At 37.3% G+C, this 24,998-nt stretch overlaps 1 protein-coding gene across 1 annotated transcript in view; it reads right to left on the minus strand.

The window, feature by feature from the left end:
• Positions 1 to 12,199: 12,199 nt before the first annotated feature.
• Positions 12,200 to 24,998, minus strand: part of rad18 (RAD18 E3 ubiquitin protein ligase) — a 33,910-nt gene continuing 21,111 nt past the window's right edge. The window contains exons 10-12 of the mRNA XM_079629586.1: positions 23,144 to 23,263; positions 21,574 to 21,712; positions 12,200 to 13,563 (exon numbers count right to left, since the gene is read on the minus strand). Of these exons, the coding sequence (XP_079485712.1) occupies positions 13,539 to 13,563; positions 21,574 to 21,712; positions 23,144 to 23,263 (284 nt within the window). The 3' untranslated portion in view covers positions 12,200 to 13,538. The remainder of the gene's footprint in view (positions 13,564 to 21,573; positions 21,713 to 23,143; positions 23,264 to 24,998) is intronic.

The raw sequence follows: 24,998 nt of genomic DNA on the forward strand, positions 1-24,998 counted from the left end.
TTACAACCCAACCCGACCCGACCCGGCCCGTGGCTTTTAAAGCCCGGACCCGAACTAACCCAACACATCAACATGAATTATCAGCCCGAACCCGGCCCGCGGGTATTTTTTTTCTCTCATACACGTTATGACCAGCAGACGGGAATTCAAATCAACCTTTAATGTTTACGCCTTTTAACAATACAAACAACTGAAACAATAAACTTTAAATATATAATTAGGCTATATAAATATGCCTTAGTCTAAATAAAAATCTTCACACAATAATAAATAAAAAGAACTCAAACATGTACCCAGCCAGCGGGCGGGCTGTACATAACCTGTAGAATTTCCATCAGAATCCAGCACCAGTCCAAACACTTTGCAGACCTCTGATTTCCCACTCCTGTAGTAGCGATGGTGAATTCACCTGCGGCAAGTTTACTTTTCACCAACTCCATCTTCTTCTCTAGGCTAAAGGCGTGCACGTAGCGGCGTCAGGTCTGCCCCCACCCCTATCCATGATGCACGCCACGTTACACGCAGTGCCAGACTTTCTTTACGGTGAACAGCAGCAATGATTAATAAATGTTTTTTTTGTTTTTTTTCACTGAGCGGAAAAGATTAAGCCTGAGGTCCGACCCGACCTGAGTCATTTGCTTATATTTTCGACCCGAACCCGGCCCGACCCCGCGGGTCCCGTCGGGTTTGTCGGGCCGACCCGACCCGTTAAGAACTCTAGAGTGAATAAAAAAGATTGAGAGAATTCGGACACTGAGTGCGCGATAAATTAGGTCAGCCGGAACCAGGAACACTTCCTATAATACTCGATGTACCCAACATAATAACCCAACAGTTACATCATAAGAAGAATGGCATCTATGCTAATGTTAGTCTTTCTGCTTATTCCGAGGTTCACTGTAATCAGCTGGATCCAGATCAGATGGTGGACCTGCTCCTAGACACGACCACAACGCATGATGTAAAGGCCTGATCCTCAACAAACTCATCCCATGCCTGCGTGACCGATCTTCAACCAGATGGAACTGGACAATATTCTGACTGTTTCAAACCAATCTGACTTCTAATCTATAATGCTGCCTGAATCCTAATCATACACCGTTTGTTCATTGGCCAGAGGAGAACTGGCCCCCCGACTGAGCCTGGGTTCTCCCAATGTTTTTTTCCTCCATTCTGCCACCTGATGGAGTTTTGGTTCCTTGCCACTGTCACCTTTTTTCCACCTTTGTTGCCATTGGCTTGGCTTGCTTAATGAGGACATTACATTTAATTTAATATTCAACAATGATATTAATCTGCCTGCAATGACACTATTATATCAACTGAACTGAGCTGGAGGATGACATCACGGTTTACTCCAGAGCGACTAATATATATATAAATGAACTAAACTTTTTTTAAACAAAAATGAAACATCACTAAACTTACAGTACTGACTGTGATGCTATTTTCCTCTGGAAACAAACTTTTTTTGCATTATTTTCCTGTTGTCTCTGTAAAGCTGCTTTGAAACAATCTGTATTGTAAAAAGCGCTATATAAATAAATGTGATTTGACTTGATTTGACTTTAATAATAATTTGAAACTCAGCAAACTAGCAGCTCCAGTAGTAATGATAAGAGTCATGTACAAACTATGTATAAATCAATTAAAAAGGAAGTTATCTATATAATATTATGCTGTAGATTGGAATTCATTCAGCGCCCGATTCTCGCAGTGCATTATGGGTCTCTAGCCCATTCTCTAGCCGTTGAGCGTACATGGGTTGTACACTCGCTATTGTGGTGCATTATGGGATTGAATACGTGCACTCGATAACGTCCACTATGGTTTCGGACAGCACTACAAATGGCTGTCCCCTTAAATAGTGCCCTATTTAAGGATATAGAGGCGATTTCAGACAAAACCTTTGTCAACTAAGGAAAAGACAGGAAATACACAGGGAACTGGGGACACAAAACTAAATAGTACACAAACCTGAAAATGTGTGTGGATATATAAAAATAATTTTTTTTTTGTTACATTTTTTAATATGTGGTGTTACCATTGGGATGATCGATGACAAACTTGACTAAGTGATCAAAACCTTTAAATCTTGGAGTAAAAAGTGGGTGTTCTGAAAGTCCCACACTATACATACTACACACTATATGGGTTTGGGATACTCATGGTATTTTCTTCCCAAGATGTCTGCTATACTAAAATATAATTTTCTCCTGAACACGTTTTTAATTTTTATGGTAGAATTGCCTGAGGAAGTGTGCTTTCCATCTTGTAATGTAAAAAACTAGAGATTAATTTAAACTACTGGTACCTGTAGGTCATCCTGAGTGGTTCCCTCAGATTCACAGAAGAGTCACACAGACTTGACAGGTCTGGCTCCATTCACAATCCAATCAATTCCTGATGGAAATACATCACATTATGGAGGTGCAATGGCTTTGTGAAAGCCATTCCATGTTGACTATGTCAAATACAAAATATCAACACTGAAAATTAGTCTCCATTTTGAATGATAACTTACCTTTGTGGACACAAAAGTTCTTGGCTGCAAGAAAGAAAACACATATGCGTGCGGACCGACACCAACTGTGTGCAACAGATGTAATGATGTAAGTCATGGAATAAATGTTATACACCACAGCTGGCAAGCGGTATTGTGATGTAGAGTGCAACTTAATTATACTATCTCTCGCTATGATTTTCTAAGCTAAGTTTCCATTTCACATCTCATATTCTATGCTTTGCTGTTCTCTGAAAATAAGGAAGTTTCTAAACCCAAGTGTTCTTGGCAATGTTCCAGGGAATTACAAAGAGGTCATGACTGGTTTGTTTGTGTCCCTTGGTGGGAATGTATTTGAAGGAGAAGTGAACTGAGATTGGACAGAGACATTGTTAGTGGAGCAGAGTTGTACTGGGACGTGTTTCCGTGCTCACAGCGGAATGTCTGGTAGCATTTTCGGGCAACAAACAGCCCAGTCAGTGTTCTGCTCAGGCTTAAGGGTTTTAATTCCAGTGGGGCCGAGATCAATGAGCTTTCACATTTGGGGGAGTTCGCGTGGGTGAGGAAGCTGCTAGAAGATGGGTAAAATGGGAAAAGGGATGGGCATATGCACACAATCTGAGGAAGATAAGCAATGTACTGCAGTGGAGAGAGAGAGAGAGAGGAGCACCTCAGGGATCACAGCAAATTGTTCGGTGTTGTTTTACTATCGATTGGTCATGTTGCTCATGCTCCCTAAATATCAACCTGCACTGAAGAGACTAGCATGGCATAGAAAATATCATAAACATGCGATGAACACAGTATTGCCTATCACTTGGCGTCGCAAGGTTTCTGCATCTGCATTCTTGGGTTGAGCTCATATTCTGAACATCAGTATTTGTTTTTATTTTCTTTTAAGACTTTCACTTTTCTTTATATTTGGTGTTTCCATATGTAAAAAAATAATATTAATTTAGAAATTAACCTCTTAGTTAACCCCCCACAATTTTCATAAAGTTTCAGAATTTCATATTTAATCTAACCTTTTTAAAACCCAGTCACAAACCCAGTTTATTTCTCTATTTTTACAACAAATTAGGCATGCACATTTCTGAAATATGACCGGAATTAATTCATTTCAATTATGTTTTTGTTTGGAGTCAGTCTGACCCCAGCAAAAACATGTTGCAGAAAATAAATGCATAACTAATTAAATACATAAATAAAAGTCTCCAGCATCCCTGCACCCATATATACAGGACAAGCTGTTTGGAGAATGGATGGATGGAGAAATGAATGAGAATAAATAAATAAATAACAATCATAACAATGATCAGGTCTTGTAAGATTAGGAAAATTCAGTATCATCCTGATGCAAACTAAAGTTAACTGTTTTTTAAAATGCTAAATGCATTTAACATGACCACTTTTATGAATCAGCTGAAAAAATGTCAGCATTCAAAGAGAAAAACGAGATTTAAAACACTTTGATTCGTCTCTCTGCACAGTGCATCAAGTACAAACAAAAGCATATTAAGCAGAGAAGAAAACATACTTTTGAAAATGTGTAAAACTGATTGACAAAAAGGATTTTAAAACAATCAACAAGACTTCCGTAGTGTTTTCGAAAGGATTTGTGGGAGTGTCAGTGTGTGCACATCCCTCTTGATTCTTGGCTCTGATGATAAGCCCCCTGCTTGCTTGAGCGCCTTTCCCAACCCAAAGTCGGGGTGTTATGACTATGGATGACAAGCACAGGAGCTTTCCAGCCTGAGACAGCAGGGGACAGAGATAATAGAGGGTAAAGAGATACAAGACACATGGAAAAGTGAAAGATGGTGGAAGTCAGAGAAGACAAAGATAGCCATAGAGGAGCAATGTAGGAGGTGAAAGCTGGAAGAATAGCATTTGAAAAAAAAGGAATAATATTAGAGATATGAAATTAAAAGCTGCAGAGCGGCAGAAAGTGGAGGCTAGCACATTTTTATACCACAATGCTGTGGGAAAATGTCACATTTAATGTGTGTGAAATCTGTCAACCTATTTTAGAGGCTTGCCTTCTCAGCAATACATGTGTGCATTTGTGGACAACAATAATCAAGCAATTGTAAAGCAGTAAAGCTGCTGTATGTCACTTTCTGTCACTTTTTTTGATCTGGATTTGCATTCTTTTTTAAATTACCGTATTGATCGCAAACAACCCCCTTTTTTAACCTACATTCCCGTCTCTTCTGTGTTGTTTTTCCTTAGACCTTGAGTAGATTGAATTATCTTGCCCCTACAGTGCACATTCAAACAAACACAAAATCAATTTAAAAGCAGCTTATGGTGAACACTTGACCAATAATTACAAATGACAGGCAAATTCTGCTGTCCCCTAGACAAGGAGAGGGGATGTAATACTGTATATTGCATACTGTAGGTAGAGAAATGGGGGAGAAAAAACTTCAAGGGCTAAAGGGTAAACTCAATAAAAACAAATATGAGAAATCAACTAGCCGAATCAACAAATAGAGACCTTGAAGCAGAACTGCTACAATATGACTGCAGTGAGTGACATTTTCACATTGAGGAATGTGTCCGATGCAAAGAATTTGAGCTAATTCCATTAAAGGGTTACAAATGGTGCCAAGTGTTTTTGTGCAAGTTTCCTAAGCCTGTCACGTGTACACCATTTAAAATGATACTAGCATTTATTTAAATGCTATTATAGCCAGTAGGGAGCTTTCTTTGTTCTTGCCATAAAAAAATATATATTTGTGAAGGATGTGGACAGCTTTTAAGAGAAGCTCAGTTGCAATCTTGTAATTACAGCAATTCTTATAGGACGTGAACATTATTTTAATCACGGTATGTAGTATATGCAACATTTACATTACATTTATTATTCTAAAAGAACCCATGGAAAAAAATATTATCATTAATTTTCAACAAATACATTGATATGACAACCGTTTTAGAAAAGCGAATGCATTTTTGCGTTACATATTTTATGCTAATTTTCATATCTTAATGTTAATGTACTACAGTCTAGCCTCGAGCGTACAACTGATTGTTCTGTGGATTGGAAACATTTTGAGGTGCAGCGCAGCTTCGGCACTGTAGATAAGTGTAATCCTTTCGAAAGATTGTTTTTAGTCGTGTAGTCATTAAGAGAATTGTGTAGAGCTCTGATACAAGAAAGATGCGACAAGACTTACATGCAAAGATAGTTTACAGTGCGTGTGCATGCTTATGAGTTTGTTTATCTGCTTGGATGAGCATCAAAAACCTTGAGCTCAGGAAACCTTCACTATTGATTACACTCGACAGCGAGATTGGGAACAGTTCAAAAGCGAGTGGTAAAATAATCTCTTAAAGGGACACTAATTTTTTTCAGTTCAAAATTAACAACATTTAAAAAACGACACAATTATTTTTCCAAAACATGTTTTTGTCTTATCATGATTCACTATGGCAAGCCTTTTATAAGCCTTAGCTTTCGGAGATGGTGAGAAATTAGGGATTTTTATTGTAAAAATGAAATTTGTATTACTCAACAGGTGAGTAAGGTATTTTATTAAACAGATAAATTGCCATATGTAGCTCTTTAATATAGTTCATTGTAAGAGAGCATTATCTATCTATTGTGAAGGATCATTTCATTTTGGTGGTTGCAGCCTTATATTAAAGGGTATAGCTGGAATTTTAAGGAAGTCATTAAAAGGTTGAAATTGAGATCTTTTCCATCTAAACTGGTTCTCTCTCTTAAGTAGTAGTGAATGTTTTATGAGCAGCAGGATAATTTCTCTTGTTTTTTTAGTTATGAGAAAGAACCATATTCATCCGCAGTCACGCAGAGGCGAAGCACAACCAAAACAAAGTTATTTCGCAAAATGCATGCGGTTTTGTTTTTTAACCTCTAGTGTACCTTTAAATATCTGGTCACATAGAACTAAAGGGTCAAGGTTTTACAGATTAGCATGGCCCTCTTATTAGCCCCCGCAGGTTAAAAGTTCTGGGTATTCTGGAAAAAAGTAAATATTTAATAATGTTATTATATTGTTTTTTTTACAATTTTTTTCTTAAAAAAAGAGAGAAATTAGACCTATCTGCATCCCATCAGCGCCACAGATCTGTTGCTCCTGACGTCCTTTTCCTCCAGCTCAAAAGTAATTATCCACTCAGAAGAAAAGATGTCAATTTCAAACCGCATGCTTCAGGGGAGTCCTGCATCAGTTGAGAAACTGCAATTGAGATGAATGAGAATTCTAACAGATCGATTTCTTCAGGTATTTCTCCAGACAGACAGCTATCCTTGATGTTCATTATACAATGAGTTTCATATGAATGATGAATGAATTACATACATTTCATAACTCTATATGAATATGAAGAAATGGTAAACTATTGTCCATAACATTTTGGCAATGGAATTAATTAATTCAGTTCAGATATTTAGACCACACATTCAGTCAAAATAAAGAAATAATCGAAACTGATACTCTGTTACATAATGAACTTGTTTCATAGGTCTTCAAGCATCTGGCCTTCAGAAGAGGAGAATTCGCTCACCGTGTCTAGAGAGAGAAATTCACATGGTTGAAATGGGCTTGTTTGGCACTAGCACGTGTTAAACTGAGCAGAAAGAGATAAGTGAACAAAAAGTGTTACAAAACAGCTGAGGTACAGATCTCCCGAGTCCCTACTGAAAAGACGTTTGCATAATCCTTATTGCAGACTGTAAAAATCTCCTTAACGCGTCAGTTGCATGTAACGACGTTACTCAAATCGCATCCATTTTATCTCCATGGTAGCGTTTTCATTTTATTTTTTAAAAATACAGTTAAAAGACTAATGATGATTAAATAACTAAAAGCATTAGAGCAGCCGCATGGTGTCCACAGAGATGGCAGAGCCTAGAGAGAGAGAAAGGAGAAAAGAAAACTGCAATAGAAACCTGCAACTGAAGCCATTTCCTCTCTAGAGCTCACACTAAGACAATCATTCACTAAGCCCCTTGTTCATTTAGCCAGTTTATCTTCAATTTGTGTTTAGCCCCCCCCCCCCCCCCCCTCACCCCTGTAATGCACACCACAGTACTTTTTTTTGTAGTTCTCTCAAAATCATCCAGGCGAGACTTCTGTCTCTCCATTTCCTCTCATCTGCTTGACTGCTTTTTGCATAGGGAGCTAAAAATCATGATTCTGCTAAGAAAATGAACACGGAGTAAGCTGTTTACAGTTCAATAAGATGTCTAAATATAGCATTATAATCCATTTTGCACACAATCCAGTTAACAATGAAAAAGCATATCATTCCCTAAAATCCTGATACTCATGAAGTAACATCATTTTACACCTACAGCATGGATTGACGACAAGTTAATATCATAAAATGTTAAATTTTTGCACAAACCGTGATGACAGCATTCATTAAAGCTCATGCTTGTTACCAAAGTAGAAAAAACAACAACTCCAAGAATGTTCTAGTACTAGTTGTTTTGCTGGGCAAGTGTTTTGGACCCTGCACATCACAGACTGCAGTTGCTGTAAGGCCTAATAGTCAGAAAGCTGCAGACAAATGCTTTTTCACAAACAAAATCATGGATGAAGTCCAATTTCCCAGCGTGACCACTATTTCTAAGGACGAGTAACTCCACCGCTTCTCAAGGACATGCTTTTATCATTTAGAAGGACTGGTCTGGATTCGCTTTCAAGTCCGTACAGTATCAGTTATTGGAAATCAAGTTTCTATGCCAATTTCTCTTTGTCCATTCTGGTTAAGATCATGTCTGGTACAAAACCCTATATTCTTTTCCACAAAACCAGATCTTCTAAGATAATACATTCTTTGAAAATTCAGAAACATTGATGTTCTTTCTTTTTTTTCATCCTACAACAGAACAAAGGATTTTTGAGGGGCACTTAAAAAGTGAAATCCAAAAGTGGGTCTGCAGCGACACTGCAGAGGGCATCCATTTAATCATTTAACTAACTAAAAATATTAGTTAGTGAAGTTCAGCTAAATGTGTCCTCCCACATTAAAATCACAAAAATATTACATCAAATTAAACTGTACAAGTATATAAATCTGTAAATAATTTATTTTAATGGTTGTTATAAATATATTTATAATGGCTGTATAGAATTAATTTTAATGGCAATTAGTTTCATGTAACCAAAGTACGTAAATAACATACAAATGAATTATGACATCAAGGTGTCATTGGCCTTAAGATGACAGAAGACCTGCCTTAGACAATAACAAATGCATACTGGATTTTAAAGATTAAAAAGGGCGCCCTGAATTTGAACCCGAATTTTCGGCTTGCGGCCCTTTTCCGATCCAGTTCCCCTACTACTCAATGTTCTCACATACAAAATCTGAATGATAAATTTGAACAGGTCCAGAGGTGAAGCGATCATCAAGAGATGATGACTACTGACTGAATTCAAACTGGTAAAAAGATTTAGTGCTCAATGACAGACGCATCAAACATCTCACAACCAAGGGATTTTGTAAGGGGCTGAGAGGATTAAAGCAGATGTTTTCAATATACTCAAGCTGTAGACGCCAAAAGGCAACCCTCAGGATAAGCTTAACAAACCAGCAAAGAATGAGAAAAATGCAACGATTTCTTCGTAGGTTCTGGTTTATGATTCTGGATTACTAGCATGACATTTGCAACGACTTATCCAAACATCCAATGATGCTAATATCTTCCAGATCAGCTCTTAGCAAACGGAACTAATTGATTCGCCTCATCTGAAATGGAGGAGCTTTAAGATGGCTTCATAGCTTGAACACAAGCCAATGCGTGTCAAGGACCTTCACTGTCAAAAGGGCACTGCGAGTTTGGACGATGTGCATACGTAAACATCTCAGCCGTTGCTTTTCTGGGAAGTGTTATTCAGTAAGGGACAGAAACCGTCCATATGATGCAAATAAATAAATGAGGGTGAATGTTGCATGTGTCCACAAAGTGAAACATTGTTTTCTGTAAGTGAATGATGGCAAAAAGTGATAGTACAAGCCAAGGTTGCATGTTGGACAAGTTTGTTATATCCTGAGACGCAGACAAGTTTATAAGAAATAGTGTGTGATTGTGAAAGAGACAGCCCTTTAAACACCCCACAGCTGTCCATATGGAGACACTTTCACATGAAGAGGCTGCATTACATGTTTTCACTCAAAAGTCAAAGGAAAAAAAAACTGTGGCACTTGTCTTAGATTAAACAAACTTTAAAGAAAATACAATTTATGACAGGGGTCTCCAACAGTCCATGCAAGTACTCCAGGAGAGCTAAATTACGTGGAAATGTTTTTAAACAAAAACATAATATTAGGTTAATTTCAACTAAAGCTTTAGCTGGGGATACGCTTAACTAGATGAAACATTTCAAGACTGAACTGAACACACTGTTTTCATCGACTGGAGCAGATTTTTAAACATCGACTGAACGCATGTGCGTTGGGGCATGATCAGTCGTAAGTATCAAATTGCATTCATAATCGGCCTTACAGTCGTTAAGTGTGTAACCGGCTTTAGGTTAAGAAGCTTATTGGGGTCAGTAAGATTTTTACAGTAAAACTGTAATGTTGCTAAATATTATTTACATTTAAAATAACTGTTTTCTTATTTGAATACATTTTAAATTGTATCATTTATTGATCATTATTAATTTATTCATCCTCACATGATCTTTCAGAAATCATTCTAATATGATGATTTGGTGAATGAAACATTTGCTTATTATCACAGTTGAAAGCGGTGAATGCTTGGTACATTTTTGTAACAATGTAAAAGCCTTTACTATAACTTTTGATTAATTTAAATGCATCCCTGTTAAGTAAGAGAATAAAAAAAATCTTTAACAAATTGTCCCCAATCCTTTGAACGGTAGTGTATGTTTATACAGTAATATGGCACAACTAAATGCATACTTTAAAGGCCAGGCTGAAAAATGCAACACTCAGTTTTATACAATATGTAACATGTTTCTGCTTCAATCTCTCTAACCACCAAGGGGGGTCCGACTCCTTGAGACCCCCTGAGCTATGGAAATTGGCTCAGTTGTATGCTGGGAGCAGAATGTGTGTGGGATTTGACGCTACTCAAATAAACCAGCGTCCCCCCTTCTTTATGCCTTTGCGCAGAGATTTATTGTATATCAATTAAGCAGGAGCTGGGCCTGCAGATAAGCCTTCTGAGAGCCATAGACAAAAAAAATATCCATAAGAAATATTTGATCCATATGCTTAATGAGAAAAACACAAACAAATCAGTCCTTTCAGTATCCTGGTTCATGAATCGCACAAAGCGCTCGAGGAACAGTGAGTGACACTGAGCGCTTGCTTACGGCTCCCAAAACAGCCAGTTCAAAAGGAGAACGGATGACACCGCCTGGGACACAAAGGCAGTCGTACGTCTTGATGAAGGTTTAACCAAACAGAGTTTTGGAGTAGAGGGATTTTTTGCGTTTCATAAACAATGACGGGGGCGTTAAAAGGACGATCTATTTTGGAAACGCATAACATCTTTCACCATTCATGTGTTTGGGAACAGACTGTGAGAAAAAGCTATGAGATAACATTTCACTTCTGAGAGAAAATTGAAACAGCTGAGAATTTATTGCACATATCTTTCATCTTAGCTTCAAAGATCAAGCTAGATTCTTAAACTCTGTTGAAGAAAATTAGGCCCTTGTAACGACAATATGCCACAAGTTGTAATATATAAATTATGACTAAAAGGTCTTGAATCAGTTTCAAAATCTACCTTAAAATTTTGAGGGATGTTTTTTTTCTGTTGTCAAATTGTTTGGTGAATAGCATGTAAAATAAACCATAATGTCTGGATAACTGCCTTAAATATATACTTATCTATTTAGGTCAACTACTAATTAGGATTACAATGTCCCAAATCTCAGTACTTAGTAAAAGTATTGGGATTCAGCCCTGGCCTAGAAGACAGAGTGGTGAGAATTCACTTCATGAGTAAGATGACAGTTCTGTTCTGGACAGAAAAGTTTCTGAAAAAAATCTGGAACATTAATCATGCACCATTTCTGATATTGCATATGTCAAGCATTTTACGTGGCTAAATGTGGTTGGGTTATTGTAAGCAAGCGGGTCGGACATGCATGTTGATGAGCTGCACTACAAGTACCAGTGATCTCCACAATCCAAGAACATAAAAGCTGTAAAAAAGTGCAATATCACCATCTGGTCAGCTCTGGCCAAAACTTCTGTTATGTGCAAAAAAACTAAAAAAAACTTGCATGGATTCTAAAGAGAAAGTTTGCTTGCTAAATATACTCCATTTTATTCACATTAAGTTCTGACTGCATCTCTCGCCATAACCAATGAATGTAGTCCGATGGTGTTTAAGTGCCAGCACAAAAGTCTGCTAAGCCATTGTAAATGATAAATGGTAAAATGGTAAATGGACTGCATTTATATAGCGCTTTCATAGACCCATGGCCACCAAAGCGCTTTACAATTTGCCTCTCATTCACCCATTCACTCATACATTCATACACCGACGGCGGTGTCAGCCGTGCAAGGCGCCACTCAGCTCGTCGGGAGCAGCTGGGGTTAGGTGTCTTGCTCATGGACACCTCGACACTTGGTCCAGTGGAACCGGGGATCGAACCACCAACCTTTCAGTTTGTAGACAACCTACATGAACCACTGAGCCACTGCCGCCCCAGTCATAAGAAAACTGTATTTAAGAACAAACTGATTTATTGACATTCCATCAGTTGACATCTTCATGGATTAATGCTGATAGAGATTCTTTAAATCCAAGGGCACTGGCTTCAATATTTAGAGCCTGAAGAATTTCTGTAAACAGTAAAACGCAACAGATACTTTTTTTTTTATCTCGTCAAGACAGCAGACGTCCTGGCACGCCAGCTAGCCTTAATATCATGTCTGACATAACACTATCCCACAAATACAATTTTCCATAACACATTAAGAAGTCTTGAGGTGGATCTTCAAGGCAGGCTTATGGGTAATGGGTGGGTGTGTGTTGTCTCTAGACAGAACTGAGCAGCTACTGCCTGGAACTCTTATCCCCCAGTGAGTGGCTCATAGTGGGGGGCACTACTCAATCAAAGAAGAGCAATCCCTCGCTGAAAGAAGAACACACTCCAGATGTGCTGGAACTAGAGAGATACAACCCAAGCCAACACAAACTAGCTAAAATCCAGGTCTTCGTTAGATGACCGCGGATTCAGGAATTTTTGCGGGACAACATCCTTTCAAAGAATAGACCACATGTTTATTGCTGAAAGTAGCAAAAAATGAACATGGGAAAATCAGCAGTGCATTACTGAAATTAAGTGTCTCAGACTGCAGTCATTGCAGAACATTCAACAAGAAAATGAGACTCCATTATTAACAAAAGTTGTATGATTTATGTTTTTGAACAAAGTCTCTTATGTTCATCAATACTGCATTTATTTGACTAAAATTACATTTATTGTAAATAAGTTACATTTTAAAATATATCACAATAAAAAACAACAATGTAAACTTTAAAATGTAACTTATTAATGTGATGGAAAGGCTGAACTTTCAACAGCCATTACTCCAGTCTTCAGTGTCACATGATAATATAGAAACTTTTCATATTATCATCAATGTTGAAAATAGTTGTGCTCCTTAATTCTTTCCCAGGATTCTTTAATGAATAGAAAGAAGAAGAAAAAACAGCATTTAATAAAAATAAAAATGTTGTAACATTATAAATGGTTTCACTGTAACTTGATGACTTTAAAACAAAATAAGACAACAAAATTATTCTGACGGCAAACTTTTGAATGGTGGCATAATATGTCCAAAAATATACAAGGGGGGATGTTTTACATTACAACTTATACAATGATGGAGAATACATGGAAATATTGGGAGATAACATGTTATAATAAATCATGCACGATAAGAAACAAAGCAAAATAATTGTTTATGATGTGCACACATTTTGATTTAACTATTTGTATTTGTGTATGTGAAGTCATTGTGATGATGTCATTTTGTTGAGCTACTTCATCTACTTCGGTCTTCAACAGAAAATGTCTGATATGGAGCTGGAATAAAAGACAGAAGAAGAAAAAAAAAGGTTAATATTTCATATGTAATATAAAAAAATCTGTAAAGATACAGCATGGGCCTGTTTACCGGGTCTATTACAAAACATTGTGGTTTGAGGGGAATTCCATTACAAACTATATAATAAATGACTTGCAGTGTCAGATCTATTCATATAAACTCGCCTGCTTGGTGTGAAACATTTTTGAGTTTATGTTAAAAAGCTTTCCAAGGCATAATGTGTTAATAATGTGTTTGTTTTAATGGTATTCTACTCTAAAACCTCAAGAGGTTTTTCTGTATTGTAGATGTAGGAAATCGATACAATCTCTGGTTCCCTCAACTGGGAGATATTTACATAATACGGCAGATTTTTTTGCATTTTGACTCAGACTGGAAAATGGCCTTATTTTTTGTTTAATTCTAAATAGCCCCACTTGCATACAAAAAGTTATCTGGAGAAACAGGTCAAAAACAGTTCATAGACACAAGCATGATGTTACATGATATCTGCACAGCGACTGAGGATACTGTCAAAATCAACATCTTGACAAGGTATAGACAGTTGACACAATGAGTTGTGTTCTGAAGGCACATGATCATCACTCAAAGATATTGTGATACTGCAGGAACGGGGATAATTGTGAGACACTGGTAGTGGTGACAACTTAAGTCAAGACACAAGGCCCTATCTCTGCCACATTGTTGCTTTGGTCCAACTCTGCTTGAGAAATTATTACAGAAGTGGTCTCTATTGATGAAAAGCATGGGGGACACATCAAACCAGTAATCTGTCATGTAGGAAGTGCGGAAATTGTGTAGCTGGAGGCAGTGATGGAAAGAGGAGAGCGGTGACATGGGGGGAATTGGTTGCAAAGGAGGAAGTGGGAAATGAGAGAAAAAAAAAGCATTATTATATTAAAAAATACAAAAACATACCACGAACTAAAAGTAATATTAATCAATAGCTAATGCGGCATATGCTGAATAAGCTAGCCTGTGGCTAACCTAAATGTTGTGCTCCATTTACTTTTATTCTTATAAGTAGGAAGAGGAGGTAGGCAAGCATTTAAGACAGAACTTTGGTGATAGAAAGAACTTTAAGACAGAAATTTATCCTCAAAGTTTGGACACATTTGACTATTTTTTAAAAGCTGTATTCTTAAATGCTTAAAATCAGTTGTAGACACAACGTGTGCCTACATTATAAACACACAAAAAACGAGTAGGTGGGTTTTAATTTAAAACTTTTTAATTGGTAGTGTTTATGTTTTAAGTGCAGCCTAACGCAGCTTTGAGCTGTAAACAGTCAAGGTCTGAAATTAGTTGAATTTAGTCAAACAGAAGGACAGAGATTTAGTGGAAGAGAGAACCAAGAAAAAGAGAGGGAGCCACATGTTTTAAAGGAATTTATAAAACCACAACAAGGCAAACACACACATCTGTTTCTGCCCTGAATAATAAAGGAATGTAATACATTCTGTCACAATTTAAACCAAAGTTTGTTTTAGATTCAGGCATCAAGTAGACCCAGAAGAGCTAAGATTGATTTTCACCAAATGTAAAATTTAATCGACATCTACAGGACAGACACTTTCAATTCAGGACAAATACTTTATATTTCCACTGATCAAATACAAACCCCTTAATACGAAGTCAGATTTCCTTGGTTCCATATAAATATTGGGGTTATTAAAGCAAAAAAAGGGGCCAGATCAAATTTTAACAAACTCTGAAATGTATTATTTTATTTTTTTACTTTTCATCCATCCATCCATCTTCTTCCGCTTATCCGGGGCCGGGTCGCGGGGGCAGCAGTCTAAGCAGAGATGCCCAGACTTCCCTTTCCCTAGCCACTTCCTCTAGCTCTTCCGGGGGGACACCGAGGCGTTCCCAGGCCAGCCGAGAGACATAGTCTCTCCAGCGTGTCCTAGGTCTTCCCCGGGGTCTCCTCCCGGTGGGACATGCCCGGAACACCTTCCCGGGAAGGTGTCCAGGAGGCATCCGGAACAGATACCCGAGCCACCTCAGCTGACCCCTCTCGATGTGGAGGAGCAGCGGCTCTACTCTGAGCTCCTCCCGAGTGACCGAGCTCCTCACCCTATCTCTAAGGGATCGCCCAGCCACCCTGCGGAGAAAGCTCATTTCGGCCGCCTGTATCCGGGATCTTGTCCTTTCGGTCATGACCCAAAGCTCATGACCATAGGTGAGAGTAGGAACGTAGATTGACCGGTAAATCGAGAGCTTCGCCTTGCGGCTCAGCTCTTTCTTCACCACGACAGACCGGTACATCGTCCGCATTACTGCGGAAGCTGCACCGATCCGTCTGTCAATCTCCCGTTCCATCCTTCCCTCACTCGTGAACAAGACCCCAAGATACTTGAACTCCTCCACTTGAGGCAGGAACTCTCCACCAACCTGAAGTAGGCAAGCCACCTTTTTCCGACTGAGGACCATGGCCTCGGATTTGGAGGTGCTGATTCTCATCCCAGCCGCTTCACACTCGGCTGCAAACCGTCCCAGTGCATGCTGAAGGTCCTGGTCTGATGGGGCCAACACGACAACATCATCCGCAAAGAGCAGAGACGAAATCGTGTTGTTCCCAAACCAGACACCCTCCGGCCCCTGGCTGCGCCTAGAAATTCTGTCCATAAAAATTATGAACAGAACCGGCGACAAAGGGCAGCCCTGCCGGAGTCCAACATGCACCGGGAAGAAGTTTTTTACTTTTCACTCAAATGTATATGATAATAATATCATTTTTTGTGTTAATTTTACACACATGCAGCCACACACTTCTTCATATTACCTAAAGAGCACAAAACCGGTAAAGTGGCATTTTCCTGCTGAATCACAGGACATCCAGAGGTCATGGTACCACTGAAACTTCAAAGGAGAAGAACTTCAAAACCTATTTCTACCTGCAAAATTTTGATTGGTTCTACACCTATGAATCACCTCAATGTCACGGTTCAACAAAAGCACTCAAATGCATAACTTCAGAGTGAATAAACGCCGCAAAGCAGATCACCTCATCATATGAAGCTGGAATTTCAGACTTTCTTTAACAACAATCAGAAACAAAACAATAAAAAAAATGAAAAGGCTGACAAAGACTTCAATTGTAAGAACTATGTGCTTTTACAAACTGAGAGACAAGTTGAAATGTAGTACCAAACAGAGGACTTGCCCCAGAATACAGCTTTAAGCATGTTTACAGCATGAGCTCAAAATGTCAGGATGCAAAGTGCTAATGAAAAGGACAGTGCATTCAAAACAAATATGCAGTTCCTGATCTGCAATATTTTAATAAGCATATACAAACTAATCCCTAGAATACAGGAACCATCCATGCGAATAGGCTCCTAGTATCAGTTAATTACCCAGAGTGCATAAGCAGAACACCATCAATCCCATGACTCCAGAAGGAGCTGTAGTTGTGAGCCTGTAATAGATAGAATTTGTGACAAGCGGAGCTGCCAATGTTGGTGAATTGATGCATCTCTAAAATGTACCTTAACCTTTGACTCTTTTGACAGCAAATGAAACATTCAGATGCAAGTATGTGCCAAAGCTACATATTCTAAAAATCAACTAAATCAGGCACTGGCTGATGTGAAAAACAGCAAGATCATACATTACATTAAATATCCATAATGTATAGATTCGTCTGGCAAGCCAACTAAAAACAGGAAAATGAAAATGCTTTTCTCATTATCATTCATGATCACCTTGGTAAAACAATCAACCCACTTCCTAAAAACACAATGATGAACATCTGTTACTGGAGGCTTTTTACAAATTAATAAAATAAATACATCAAATTATAGTGCCCTTGAGCACAACACACAACACAACACCTTATTACATTAATCTCCATATATGAGTTTAATAAATGCTGTGTGTCCTATAAAAGGTGACATGTACCGTCAAACAATGAGAGACACTTTAGAGTAAATACGCGAGTACCGTATTCACTTTTCAGCTTAAAATGGCAAAGATTATTCAAGCTCAGTCGTAAACTCTATACAAAGGTTACATTCTTGTAATTCCCTCAATGACAAACTTCAATCTTAAGATTAGCATGACCTGGCATGAATATTCTTATGAAATCTGGTTAAAAGTTATTAGCACATCGACTGCATTTCAGTCAACAAAACCACACAGATAATGAAACGACCCCATCTGATTGAACTTCATCACACATTCTACATCTTCCACAAAACTGAATTCCAGTCTAAAGTCTCCCAGGAGACTTGAACATTGGCACCGCCACAAATTACAGCACTGCACCAAAATATAATGGTGCACCAAATACGCCGTTAAAAATGGATGTTTAAAATGACTATTACGGCCAGGGCGTTGTTTTGCAACGTGCAGCAGCTGCTCACATTTAAAGTATAAAGAGCATTTTGAGTGCCACACAGTACAATGCCGAAAATTCATCTTTAATGCACATTGAAAACACTAAAGGGTGCGTTATTCAAGTAAACAGTCGGTTTTGTAAGTAAATGTAAAAAGTGGGACACAATGTTTATGTGATTATGTGAAAAATGTTTAACAGTTACCACTGTTTATGAATTCATTTAGATCATTAATAAACGTTAAATCATTTTTAACAGTACATTAACAAGATGAAATAATGATTAAATGAAATATGACTGGTACCGAAAATGTGTTAGTGACAACTCTAGCTGGGACTCGGGAGCAATGATGATGGTACATCATTGATCACGTCATAATGGATCTTTGAAACTATGTAATTGGAAAACTGTCTCTAATAGTTGATATTCCTTTATGTCCAAGCTTACTTTTATTAGTAGTAATAACACTATTTTTATCAGTAGATTCAGGAAGAATAGTGGTAATGGAAGCCAAAGCATCTAAAAAACATGTTTAAAGTAATGCCAGACTGATGTGCACTAAAAAAGCCTGTTTCTTTTAGATCTGAAATTTGCCACTGCCACAAGCTTGGCTCCAAAATGCATCACCACGACCAATATATAACTGGACAACAGCCACTGAAGCTCTTATAGGATAAATACTTATGTTCGATATTTTATCATTTCCTCTACTGTATATTCAATGTATTTGATACTTGAAGTATTTTTAATTGACGAGCCCCATTATTCGGCTATCTTTATTGTGAGCTTAAATTATATTTTTGTATTTGTTGTGAAAATCCACAAAAGAAGCTTTTTTCAAAAATCAAAGCTAATAAATCAATAAATAAAAAATCAAAGTATGTGAAAGCTTGTTCAAAAAAAAAAACAAAAAAAACTGAATCCATTTCCTTAGTGACTGACAGGTTCTTTCCTGCCAAAGTTAACATCCCACCTTGACCTAAACAGCTCACATGATGATTACAGAGCAAAAGACCTGTCAATATTGCTTTAAAAACAGCAGGAAATTGGCTTATTTGCTCTGAGAGAAGTAGTGAGCAAATTAAAGAAAAAATGTATGAGACAGCCAGGAACAGAGCATAGAGAGGGCACTGGAAATGATTTAGAATGTTTCCACACCTGAACGTGTTCTCAATCTCAGGATTCCAATAACAGTGATATTTAATACTAGAGATGTTGACGTATGTCGTATTTGAAGTGGACCAAGAAAGGCAGGGAGGAACTGCCCTCAGGTTGTAGTCGAATCGTATTCATTTCATCACATAATCCAAGACAAATCAAAGCAAGTCCAAGGATCTATTCAATTTTTGTGGCTAAATGAAATGCATACTTGTTATCAAGACCACATTTAGGTGTATACCTAACTGATTCTAAATATAACACAATTTAAAGACCTTGACTAAAAAACAAAGGCAAAAAATACAAAATAAAAAACAAAAAATAAGCTTCTCTGACTGAACTTGTATGATGAATGACTGTCTATGCTGACAGATCTTCCCCACAACATCTCTCCACATGAAAATTAATTAGAAAATGCATGATTTCAAAGTGCATACATTTACACGATACTTTGCTTGAAAACAGTATGCTGTTTCAAAGTGATGCAATTGTAAATATGACCTATAAAGCCAGAGCAGAACTGTTGGTTCTGCTAGAAAAAAAAACATGGCCATTGTAGCTTAAAAGTTTATGTAATAAATGTGTTGAATCAAATAAAAAATTTATTTCAAAAGCTACTTTTTGTAATGTCTATTTGATACTTTTCTCATTTAACACAATAATAAATCATCTTTTGGGGATAATTTCTCAGTCAGATTTGATGTATGATTAAATTGCGAATAATTAGATTAATTAAGCAGAGCATCATGTAATTAATTAGATTAAACATTTTAATCGCTTGATATATTATTATTATTTTATTTTTTTATATATAAAACAGCTGGTTCTGGATGCTGATTTAGATGTCATTGACTAGATCACATGAAATAAGTTTGTTGAATGTCCGCATTTATTTTTCAAAGGTATGCTGCATTCTAAAAAATATTCATGGCTAAAACACATTGGTAGACAAAAAGCTCAGCAGTTTAGCATGACCTCGCAAACCTTTTGCTTAAAGGGATAGGTCACCAAAAATGTAAATTCTCATTATAACTTACTAACCCTCATGTCATCCAAAACGTAAAAAAAAAAACATATTTTAAGAACACAAATTGAAGGGAAGTCAACAGAAGAGACAGACTCCAAAGGTCCCATTCTCAGTTTCTTTTCAGATTGTTTTTAAAGACGTTACTTGAGCCTTTTTTTTTTTTTTTTTTTTTTTAGCTTGTTTGAACATTGATTAATCTAGACTGCTTGATGATTTAATGATCAGCAAATTAATTTGAAAATATGACATTTGGTATGACATAACTACTTAAAAACTGGCATATATTGCATACAATCACAATTTAAGTACTCAATTGATATTTAATTGGTATTTAATTTGTAATTAAATGCAACAAATTGTTTAAGAAACAATTGAAGACAACGGTGATAAATTTTTTAGTAACTAAGGGTGCTTTCAAACCTGCCTCAATTAGTTCGGTTGAATCGCACTAGAGTTCGTTGTCCCCCTTGGTGCGGTTCGTTTGGGCAGGTGTGAATGCAGCAATCGCACTCGGGTGCGCACCAAAAGCGGACCAAACAAGGCAAGCGGGTAACGCTTTCAAACGAACTCTGGAGCGGTTAGTTTGTGGTGAGAACGTGATCCAACCTCAAACAGACCCAACTGCCAAAGAACTCCACAATTTTGGACTAAACCAGCTGCCGTAGTCAGCTGCGCTGTGTATTATGTCACTGTTTAGCAACATTAATTACATGCACGCAAGTCACTTCAGGAGGAGACGTGCATTAATGTTGCTAAACAGTGACATAATACACAGCGCAGCTGACTACGGCAGCTGGTTTAGTCCAAAATTGTGGAGTTCTTTGGCAGTTGGGTCTGTTCGAGGTTGGATCACATTCTCAAATGTCATTGTTTGCCTAAAGTGGTGTAGAACTATATAATAAACTATGACCAGGGATACAATCAGCCCACGCAGTCGTCTCTCCATAGTAAAAAGCGGCGCGTTGTCTGCCGGATTTTCTCCCTCTTTGTTTACTTCCAAGAGTTCTGTTGGAATTTCCCCGCACGTTAATTCTGACCAATCAAAGTGCAGTTATGGAAATACGTTCAAGACACATCTGGCCAACGAGTGATGTGGATGTTGTCACGTGACTGCATTTTGGTTAGTTTCATCAACTCATCAACTGATTCGGACCAGAGCAATCAATGTGGTGTGAAAAGGAACCAAAACGCCTGAAAAATGCTACAAAGTATTATTTTTCGCCCTTGGTCCGGACCAAATTAATCGAACTATCGAACTTACATGTGAAAGCACCCTAACATTCTACAAAATATCTTCTTTTGTGTTCCGCAGGTGAAAGCAAGTCATATAAGGTTGAAAAGACATGAGGGTGAGTAAATGACAGAATTTCATTTTTTGGTGAACTATCCCTTTTAGAATTGACCACATACACTTAGTCCAAATACAAGGGAGGAATTGGTTCGCTTTCGAACAGAAGTACCTGCTGATGGACACCTCGCTTATTGTTGGGCTCGAGGATCTTGATGGAAGCTCGATTACGCCCTCCATCTCTTCACTCTTTACCTTCAGCAGTGCAGAAACCAGAGGCTGGGGGGTGTTCTGAATGCTGTTGTGTGCACCTGTTGCAAAGACATGGAAGAAAAGAAATAAAAAGAAAAGACAGTGGATGGATTGATACACACCCTATATAATGTGTTTTGGGTAAACACAGTTTGATATTTTTGGAAAATTATGAAAAGGTATTGTTTTTGTAATAATCAACACACCTCAGAAATCAATTTTTACACACAGTTTTTACCAGAGAACTGACAATTCCAAAATCCATTGAAACTAATCCGATTGTGCTGGAACTGACTGATGGAGAGATAACCAATCCAGACTGCCAAGTCACACATTTCTACACTGCAAACTGCTTATTGACTCTGAAGTCCATCTATAGAGCCATTAATTCTTTGGTGATAACAGCATGAGGCTGGTACCTTATCATCAGAGTAGGCGATGGGGTCTACAGGCTCTTGTTTACAGCAATTGTCAAGGTGCCTCACAAAAGTACTTACGTTTCAAACAGTGTGTGTGTGTGTGTGTGTGTGTGTGTGTGTGTGTGTGTGTGGTCTGTAGATAGTAACACTGTCAGTACAGTGGTTGTAGATTTGAGATGTTTATGCATTTTCTTTATTTCTGCATACTAATTCAGGTCCTAAAACTAGATAAAGATAGTCTAATCAAGCAAATGACACAAAAACAGCATATTTTCGCTTGTTAATCAAATAAAAGGGTCTAAGATTCCGTGTCTTTGCTGAAAAAAGTATAAATATTGAAACAAAATGCTTCCATAAACTTTGGATATGTCCTGCACATCAGATTGGAGCAATTTTGGTCCATTCCTCAATACAACACTGCTTCTTTTCAGTGATGTTGGGACTCCTGTGTCAGTTCACAGACTGATGCCTTAACATGTCCCTGTAAAACTTTTTGGTGCAATGCAGAATTTATAGTTCCAACAATGATGGCAGACCATTGTGACCCAGAAACTGCAAAGCAGCCGCTAATTACCCAGTCACCACCTTGTTTCAAAGCTGAGATCAAATTATTTGTTTTTGAGAGCAGTTCCTCCTGGTTATTCTGCCATTTACACTATTCTCATTGCTTCCTTCATGGTGTACTCACAGCTTCATAAATTCATCTGATATTTGTGTCATTTAAACAGCCTACTCCAATTACTTATTTAAATTACCTGATAACACTAGAGGTGTTAGGGTTAAGATTGGTGTATTTGTTTAGTTGGATTCTGAAAGAAGGCTCAATTTTCCTGAGCCAACACAGTGACAACATTAATTTAATTACAAATTAAATACCAATTAAATATCAATTGAGTACTCAAATTGTGATTATACTTATGCCAAATGTCATATTTTCAAATTAATTTGCTGATCATTAAATCATCAATCAGTCTAGATTAATCAATGTTCAAACAAGCATGTTCTCCAAAAAATAAGAAGAGGCTTAAGTAACATCTTTAAAAACAATCTGAAAAGAAACTGAGATGGGACCTTTGGAGTCTGTCTCTTCTGTTGACTTCCCCTCTTCTTGTTTGATCTGTGTTCTCTTGGACTCCAGACGACCTCTGACCTGGGCAATCAAACGGGAAAATTCGCTATTGTGCTGCTTCCCTAAGAAAAAGAATTAAAAAGCAGAAGTACAGTGTTTAGTACTAATTTCAACTCTACTTTGTCAAGAAGTATACGAAATTAAGGAATAAGTACATTTTTAATCAAATTCTGAATCTTGAAAAATAAACATTCTATATTTACTATACTATAATTTTTTTTTATAAATATATATTATTATTATTATTGCGCACTGATGATTTTACTAATATTTATAATGTGCACTGGTGAGTAAGATCAGAAACGTGTATTAAAGTTAATAATTTGAATATTTTATGCTGACTTGTTTATTTAACATATTTAATCTGGAATATTCCTTTATGTAATAATCAATTACATAATGTCAAAACTATTAAAATAAAATAGACATAAAAGGAAAATCTGAATGCAACTTGTACTGAAAAATGGAAGAGGATTATACTTCAACCTTAGCTTTCTCTTCTAACAGAGAATGAATCTTGCCATGGAAAAAAACACAGTAACTCTGAAAGCGCTGGCATAACAAGGCAGACCATGATGAATGTAGTGGTGAAAACCAACATAAGCAGATGAAATGTCATGTGGCCTGGTTTTAAAATCGCATCAGACAAAAGGCCCAGGAAGAGATCGGCTGAAATAATGACGACTGAAGAACTGCAGGATGAAAGATCCAGAGATATCCAGCACAGCTCACTTCACTATCACAGAAGCACATTGCTTTCAAACAACAACAGACCCATCTGTGTCTGATTTTAATACAGCATATAAATCCTGTTTCTATTCCTGGTATATTTTATATAACTGAATAGGCCTAAGGGTTAAATTGATAATATGTGCATTCTATCCTCAGCACACACACACATGTATAAGGCTGCCATTTGCATGGTTCAACGCTAAGGATTTTTTCTACAGTTGGACTTTGGGAGTTTCCCCCCCTTTTTCAACTCTCTTTTAAAGGAACAGAGCTTTTCAAGATTTTCAGGTAGGTCTAAAAGTAGGTTTCAGGTAGGCAACAGAAATTAAATTATCAATAATCAGTATGTAATTAAATGTAAAATAACACTGCATAGTCTTTACTGTATAAATCAAATATAGATGTATCCTTAAAGTTACAAAAGTTATTCAGTCAAGGGCAGTGAGTGATCTTTTTCTTTGTCCTTTGTTGTTTGATTAACATTGAAAAACAGACCGCAGCAGGAATACCAGGCTACTGTCACTTTAAGAGCGAATGCACGGATCGAGTATAGTGTTACAAATGAGTGTTATTTCTTGACTGTTTATGATCACTTTAGACATAACCAACTGTGTTGACAAGAATACTTGCCAAGATGGGCATTTTTACAATTTTGTGTGAATTTGTCCATTCAAAATGCAAGACGCAAAAGAGAACTCGGTTCAGTCCTCGTGGGCAGTACTCGACTTGCTGGGCACGCGTCCCAAAACTTCTCAAACAGTGTGTGAGTACAAAACTGAGTTCTCTTTCGCTTGAATATTTAAACCACCAAGGCTTAAAAACACATGCAAATGATAAGTATTAGTATAGTTTTATTTACTGCCATGTCAGCATCTGTGGCTATCTTCATGGCAAAAACTGAATTACAAAAAAACAAGGAGATACATATATACAATAAAAACAAAAAACAAGCAAACAGAAAAAAATACAGAAATTTATATTATACAAAATGTTTAACATTAACATATGTTAAAAATTCTAAAACCTTTTCTGGTAAAATCTAAGTCATTAAGTGAGTTTACTTTC

The sequence above is a fragment of the Phoxinus phoxinus genome, assembly GCF_949152265.1.
Source record: "Phoxinus phoxinus genome assembly, chromosome: 11".
Lineage (NCBI taxonomy): Eukaryota > Metazoa > Chordata > Actinopteri > Cypriniformes > Leuciscidae > Phoxinus > Phoxinus phoxinus.